We start from the raw sequence: 7,883 nt of genomic DNA, 5'->3' as shown, positions 1-7,883 counted from the left end.
TCGTTTCCCCAGGTAAAGCTGGGATGGAGACCTGATCCCACGTGGGGCTGAGGGTCTCCCAGTCTCCCAGGCCTTTGTACAATGAGAAGCCTGGGATAGACTCTATGAAGCCTGTGCCAGGCCCTGGGGCCCTTTATTCAGGAAATCGTCCTCAATGCCTTTTTAGAAATAGGCAGGTAAATAGAAAACAGGCCCTCAAACCCAAGGTCTGAGTTCTTAACAGAAGAAAAAAGCCAGCAGCATTGAAAGTCCAAGCCAGCACTGGGTTGTGGGTTGTCCCCTTCAGGGTCCCCAGCCAGGACTCAGCGTGGCTTCCCTTGGCCTGTGTTTGTTCACCTCTTGCTGTGTGCCAGTGCCACTGTGCACAGCGGAGCATCCAGTGGGGGACAGGACAGGGTCCGTCAGATCCTTCTAGAGGAGGGGTACCGAGCAAGCAGCCTCTTTTCAGATTCGGATACTGAAGGAGACGAGGGTGCTGGGGGGGATCGGTGTGGGGGAGAGCGTGGGCTGCAAAGGTGAGTCTCGGGGGTGTGGACAGGTTATTTACTCCTTCTGCATCGGTTGAAGGGAACCAGCCATCAGCCCCTCCAGGCCCTCCTGCTGCACCCCCGGGACACCGGCTGCGAAGGCCCTGCCCCAGGCCTAACTCGGTCCCAACTGCGTCATCGCTGGGCCCACGCCTGAGTCACCAGCTCCTGGGAGAGGACGGAGCGGCCGTGTCACCTCTGGGAGATTAAACACGGTCGCCTAGAGAAAGGCAAAGAAATAACTTCTTTTGATAACCAGCATCTGTTAGCTAATGGGCCTCTGAGAACTGTATACAATTTTAATTTTTTATTTAAAAGCAAAGCTCATTTACTCTCCCGAGAGCTGCACTATGAAATTATCAACAGCATCCCCTCCCCAAACGTGAGTGAACCGTGGAGAACCTTAATTGTGTTTTGCTTTGAGACAGGCCTGGGGCTCGCTTTCTGTGGCTGAAAGCTTTTCTGGAAGGCAGAGCCTCTGGCGGGTGGGGTGGGGCAGAGGGCCTGAACGGAGCCTCCAGCCGTGAAGGGACTCTGCTTAGCACTCCACCTACTGGGAAGGGGCTCCGGCCAGGTCCCACAGAGCGCCCCCAAACTGCTCTCCAAATACAGCATGGAACCCTTTCCTTCCGCCCGGGCCTGGGAGACAGAGGCCCAGGTCTCGGGCTCTGGGTTCCAACTGCTCAGGTTTGGATCCTGACCTCAGGCCAGCCCCTTTCCTCACTTAGCTTGGGGTCCTCCTGCTCAAGAGACACAGCTGGGCCCTGGGGTCACCACAGGTTTCCCAGATCACCCAGCTCTTTCTACAGGCGCAGGCACCTCTGACCCCACTGGAGAGATGGCTGTGAGGGGCTCATCCTCGCTTGTGAGCTTACCTTCTAGGCAAAAGAGGCAGAGAGCAAATGTGAATAAATAAGACCATTTCAGAGTGAACAGATGGAATATAAAGGACACAATTGGGATAGGCAGAAGGACAAGGGGAAATGGGGCTGCTTTGGGGGGTTACTAACAGCAGGGCTCCTTGAGGAGGTGACATTTGGCTTGGGAGTTGAGGGAAAAGAAAGAGCCAAGCATTGAAAGGTCCAAGGAAGGAGATGTTTGGCAGGGGCAAGGGCATGTGCAAAGGTCCAGAGGCAGCAACAGCTCAGATCAAGAAACAGAAAGGAGGCTGGGGATTTAGCTCAGTGGCACCACACCTGCCTTGGAAGCTCAAGGTCCTGAGTTCGATCCCTGGTACAAAAAAAAGAGAAAAGAAACAAAAAGGTCAGGTGGACAAGGATTGAGGGGCTATACTGAACCAATGAACCGTGCAGGTGACAGGGAGCCAGATCTGTGGCTTTTGTCTGAGTACAGTGGAAACCTCTGAGGAGCTGAAGACTGCAGGGAAGTGCGGGAAGGCCTAGTGAAGACAGCCAGAGTCCACCTCCACTGGTTTTATTCTCCTTCGCATCCTCTGGCAGGCACTTCCTTTCTTTAGAACCATAATCCCCTTGGTTGACTTTAATAACCAGCAAGAACATTTTTCAGGCTGTTTAACTTTATTAAGAGATTCAATTTTTAAAAATTCTTTTATTGGTGCATTTTAGGTATGCAGTATGTTTACATTTATCATTGGGTGCTTGTAGCAAAAGATTCAAATTTGATGCTAAATGGTGGCATGGTTGCTTCAAGCCTTGGATACAAGACTTGCTCAGCCGTAGACATATCATTGACACAGACCGCCTTCCCACCAGGAGCTCCCCCACCCCAGTGCAGCGTTAAGACCATAAATAATCTAATTATTTCCTGTACTTTGGTAAATACGCCAGGAACACTCACAGCTGTCTGAGACCTACAGAGAATATTAACTTAGTGGGGGTTTTTCCCCCAGAGAAGAATGGGTAATAAGTTCCAGGGATTTCAGTGGGCTGACTGAACCCCACATTAGCCTCAAGGAGGTCTGTTCTTCGTGATCTTCGAAGAGAGTCGCGATAGGGCTCGGGAGGAACAGAGAGAGGGTGACTCAGTGGCTCACAGTCCTGAAAACCCTGGAGCCCACCTCGTTGCCAGTTAATTTCCCAGGGTGCTTGTGGTCCTGGGAACAGGGCGGGGTCGCCGGAGGGGCACAGCCTGTCCCCACCGTGACAGACCCTCAGAGCTGAGGACACGGACGCGTGAGTGAGGCCGCAGGGCGAGGCAGCTTCCCGCCTGGTGGGTCCCTGACCTCTGTGGGGCGGCCCCCAAGACGCAGCTCTGGAGACCCCGCTTTTCAGGCCAGCACAGGAAATCGGCACAATAGGGGGTCGGGGCACAGGGCTCGTTACCGAGCATGCTGGTGCTGCTGCCGTCTTTGGTGTTCATTCCTTTCCGAAGGCGAAGGCCGGGAAAGCCTTCCCTCCACAGACCTGCCCCCGGCAGCCAGCCCAGGCGCTTGCCGGGTTTTGTGGGGGCAAGGGGTCCTCAGAGGCCACGCTCCCCAGCTCAGGCCCTGTCTCCTGCACACTGGCCCTGGAGAACTGGGTTTATCCCCACGCAGGGCTGACAGCTTGAAGTCGACTCACAGAAGCACAGGCAGATACAGGCAGATGCCAGCAGTCAGAACTCAGGAAGCCGAGGTGCCCGCAAAGAGACGAGGCCTTTACCAGAAAGCTGAGGAGCGCTGAAAGCCTGAAGCTGCATCTTTAATTCATGGCCCCGCTTTGAGTCTGTATTGCTCAATCTGAGTTAATAAACTTTAACCCGTACAACCTGCAGGCTCGGCGGAGCAGCAGGCAGGTCCCTGGGCAGAATCTCGGGTTTTCCCGCTGCCATCCACAATCCCAAGGGCAAGGAAGGGACACTCAGGGTGGCCCTCGATTGGCACCTGTCCGCCAACAAAGAGGTGGGGAGAACCAGAACGGGAATGGGGTTGGGAAACTCACACAGGGGCGCCCTTCACCGCGGGTCCGGGAGCAGCCGGACTCTGCAGGCAGCTCCGGTGCGGGCCACGCGCGACACAGGCGGCGCCCAGGGGCGGCGGAGGGGCGCGGGGGCCCGGCCGCTGTCACAGCCCCCCGAGGGAGGCCAGCCCCGGGAGCGGGAGGAGGAGCGGGAGCAGGAAGGGGCCAGCTCGGGCACGCGGGCCCCCGCCGCCGGGGAGCCGGGTAGGGGGCCTGGGGGGGCCTCGGCCGTGACCCCCGCACAGCAGCAGCGGCGCCTGGTAGGACGTGGGGCGCTTCTCGGGGGTGTCGGGGCTGGAGCCGTCCGAGGGCCTCTGTCCGATGAGGAGCAGGCTGTGCCCACGCGCGTCGCGCTCCACCTTGAAGAGCTCGTACTCCACGTGCGGCAGCCGGATGCCCAGCGCCAGGCACCCGTTGGTGGCCGTGACGTCGCGCTCCACGCCCACGGCCCAGGGCCCCGGGCCCCCGCAGCTGCTCGGCTCCGAGGCGCTGAGCGCGGCCGCCGTGGCCCGGTCCATGGGGGTCACGCGCGCCCGCGTGACCTCGAACACCAGCTCGGTGGCGCCGCGCACCCTGGAGGAGGGCGCGCCGCGCGAGTAGCTGCCGGCCGCGCGCACGGTGAAGGTGGGCCGGCGGCAGGCGGGGTCGGAGAAGTGGCGGTATCGGCCCTCCCACGAGCGGCCGCGGGCGTGGAAGGTGAAGAGTCGCGTGAGGAAGAGCACGGCCGGGTGCACTTCGCAGCCCGCGCTGGCCCAGCGGCCGCCCAGGCGCAGCGGCAGCGGCGGCGCGCGCGGGAGCACGGGCGGGTGGTGCTCGTCAGCGCGCGCCACCAGGTCGCAGGCGGGGCAGGGCTGCGCGTGGTGCTGCGGGCAGAAACGGAGACGCGGTCACCCCCCGCTCCGCGCCCGGACGAGCCCGGCCATCTGCCCACCCGTCTTCCGCCCTCCTGGCTCTACTCAGGACGGCCTCACCGCTCCCCTGGATCTCAGAGGGCTGTGGTCTCCCCAGGGCCTTTGCACATGCAGCCCCTCCTGTCTGGACGCCCCAGCCAGAAGGACCGGCGGCTCCCACTCCTCTCCCAGGCTTTTGCTGAAAGACCCACAGCAAGCCGCAGAAGCGCCTCGAGGGTTGCCCCATCAGACGCACCACTCCCTGCCACCCCTGCCCCACTGACCTCTCTGGGCTCCTCCGTCCTGGCCACCTCGCACAGCGCTTGGCTCGCAGCAAGCATCTGCTTGTTGAGTGAGCCAATGGGAAGCGAACGGAAAGGACGTAGGCCTTGTGCCTCAGGATTTGGGTGTTGTCTTCCTCATGCCCGGCCCGCATCTGGACCTTAGAGCAGATCTTTTTTCCCTGCTCATCGCTAACACCCCTCACTCTCTGAGGCACTTCCAAGAACTGTGCCAAGCATCTCATCGAGAGACTTGGCACAGCCATAGCCCAGAAGCTGAAATCCAGAGAGCCCACAAGGTGTCCCACATGGAAGTGGTGGAGCCCGGCGGAGCCCCCCCGCCTGGGTGCGCTTGCCGGAGCCTCCCAGTGGCTATGTTCCCCTACAGAACGGGGGCTTTGCTTTCCTCTTTTTTTCTTTTTGACTCCCTCTCTCCTTCCTCCCCTCCTGTCCTTCTTTCCAACTGGGGATTGAACCCAGGGCCTTCACACTGAGCTATATTCCCAGCCCTTTTTATTTTTTATTTTGAGTCAGGGTCTCACCAAGTCCCAAATTGCCCACGTTGGGCTCAAACTTGCGATCCTCCTGACTCAGTCTCCCAGAGTGCTGGGGTCACAGACACACAGCACCATTCCCAGCTAAGAATGGAAGCTTTTGTCTTTAAGGATCTCAGGTTGGAAAGTGAGCATCCTTTGCTCCACCCCCTTGGCCACTGAATGTGGCAGTGAAGATCTAAAGCAGTCAAAACATCCAGGCCTTTGGAACCCATTGTCTGAAGTGGCCTTAAGGAAATGGGTTAAATTGTAACTTAAGTTGTAAGAGCTATGGCTCAAAGATGTCCCTTCTGGTGTTATTTATAACTGGAAAACCAGCTCCACTTGAGTTTTCAGGCACCTTTGCAGCCTTTGTTGCCCCAGGCCCTGATCTGGTTTCACTTGGTCTTTGGCCTCAATTAACCCCACTTTCCAGATTCCCCAGAGGTGGGTTTACTGTAAAACAGCCAACAGGAACCAGATGTTAAATCAAATTGTGTGGGAGTAGTCAGTCTGCACTTTGCAGTGAAAAACTAGTAGAGGCCAAAAAGAAACCAATAGGGACATCTTATTCTTCTTCTTCTTTTTTTTTTTTTTCTTTCCTTAAAGGGAGCTGCTGCCCAAAATTAAGCCCAGAGCATCATTTTGAAAGATAAAGATGCCTTCAAGCAGGCATCTGTCAAAGCCCACTGGGGAATGAGCAAAAGTCCCCTGCTTTGCCATTCCTGGGGGGAACTCAGGGTCCAGACAGAGGGAAAGGGGGCATTTAGAGAGTCCAGCTGTAAAATCAGCTCCAATAAATATTTTCATGCAAGAAAGAAAACAAACTCAAAAGATCTTGCATAGATTGTTGCTGGGTTAGTTTCATGCCCAAAACAAGTGGCGTTGGACAGTTCTGGATTAGGAAGAAAATATTAGATGATTGAGGGAAGGTGTTTTTCTCCCTTCTGTCTTTCTTTTTGGATTGCCATATTTTAGAAGCTCTTATTATTTATTTCTATGATGAACCTAAGCTTTCCTTGATTTCCATAATACAGGAGTCTATATCACTTTTGGTTTGAGGGACTCTGACCCAGAGAGCTGGAAGGCACTTTGAAATGCGAGTAAATGGCTGCAAAAATGTTTGTGATGGAGGCAGGCAAGCTCAGTCATTGGCCTGATGAGAGTCTGCTCTAATTTAGGCATTTAGACCCATGTTCCCACTGTTGTGGCACTGATGCGTATTGACAGGACACAATGCAGCACATCAGAGCAGTTCCAGAGTGGCCTCCCCAGCTGCCTGCTTCCCTGCTGCCTGCGCAGATACCTGTGTGGAGGAGATGTCTGGGTGCTAGTGGAAAATGGGGGGAAGTGGTTTTTGGCACAGCAGGGATAAACAAAACCAGCAAGTTTTGAAGGGGGACAGGCAAGAAATGCATTTCCTTCTTAGGAACATGTTTTTGAGGGTGGGGGTGGAATACTGGGGATCAAACCAAAGATGCCCTACTATCCCCAGCCCTCTCTCTCTCTCTCTCTCTTTCAATTTTGAGATAGACTAAATTGCCCTGGCTGGCCTTGAATTTGCAATCCTCCTACCTCAGCCTCCCAAAGAGCTGAGAGTACATGCTGGGAACTTTTGAAGGTGGTGGGAAACAAGGCGCCCCTTGCCTTCGAATGCCTCCCAGGCACCCTTGTGCAGAAGTCTGGAGTTGCAATGTTAATAAGGCCTCCAGCCAGCCAAATTCACACTCATGTGGAAGCCAAACTCTTACTGGTTTAAGCCTGTTATATAAAGTTATTTCTCAAATGGCACATAACAGTGTCTAATTAACCCCCAGAGGTGACACCAGGCTCAGAAGAGCTAGGTCACGTGTTGGCTGATTGATTAGGATTCTACATCCAGGCAGTGAATGTGGGGATCAAATTGGTTTTAAATTAACTTCTAAAAATGTTCATGTTTACCATCTCGTTTGGGCCGTGCATAAGACTTGGGTTCTGGAGAGCATAAGGTAACAACTAATTCGTTATTTGGGGATTTCTCGGCTGAATTTCCTTCTCTGAAATTATCCCCCACCTCAGGAGGGGGATTGGTAAGCAGACGTTTAATTTAATGTCCGTACATCTGGCACTGCTCAGCGTGGCACACATCTCTATGTGTCTCCCCTCCCAGTCACATGCAGGCCACAGCACGGACAGCAGGGACAGCAGTCGTCAGCCCCGAAGCCCTCTGCATTCCGGGCGAGCAGCGTCCCCTCCAAAGGAGGAGGTGAAGGCCGGTAATCAGCTCACCACCGACGCTTCCGTCTCTACATAAAACTCAGGCCACCGCAGCCCAGAACATTGGTTTCTGAACAGGGAATGATTTTGAGGTCACTCAAAGAAGCTTGAGGCTGATTAGAAGAACCTTGTCATATACCTTCTCTGCTACACAGACCTGGGGTTTCTGGGAGGGAAGGAGTGGAGGGGAAGGCAGTGGGTTTGCGGTCTGTCCTATCCCCAGTGGTCCACCCCAGGGGACTCTACCAAGTGGCTGCTCCTGGGTGAGAGGGTTCCCTGTCTGGCTTGCCCCTTGTGTGCCTCAGATGCAGTGGGCGCTCCATGTGTGCTGAGACCCCCAAGGGCTCAGAGGGCACTGGACCGGGACAGCAACGCACATCTCTTCCTCTGTCCCTCTATTTGTTTGCACTTTCAAAAAATATGCGCTGGGTGCCTTGTATAGAAGTTCCTGAGCCGGAGCCCTATCGCAACTCCATGG

At 55.5% G+C, this 7,883-nt stretch overlaps 1 protein-coding gene across 2 annotated transcripts in view; it reads right to left on the bottom strand.

The window, feature by feature from the left end:
* Positions 1–2,076: 2,076 nt before the first annotated feature.
* The window catches only part of Apcdd1l (APC down-regulated 1 like), a 47,077-nt gene continuing 41,270 nt past the window's right edge, over positions 2,077–7,883 (bottom strand). For both annotated transcript variants that reach the window (XM_021255163.2, XM_004841166.4), the window contains exon 4: positions 2,077–4,308. In XM_021255163.2, coding sequence (XP_021110822.2) covers positions 3,550–4,308 — 759 coding nt within the window. In that variant the 3' untranslated portion in view covers positions 2,077–3,549. The remainder of the gene's footprint in view (positions 4,309–7,883) is intronic.

This window comes from Heterocephalus glaber, unplaced genomic scaffold (assembly GCF_053883595.1).
Source record: "Heterocephalus glaber isolate CG9 unplaced genomic scaffold, H.glaber_assembly_v1.0 deba00001673, whole genome shotgun sequence".
Taxonomy (NCBI): Eukaryota; Metazoa; Chordata; class Mammalia; order Rodentia; family Bathyergidae; genus Heterocephalus; species Heterocephalus glaber.
This window is presented reverse-complemented; position numbering and strand designations above follow the sequence as displayed.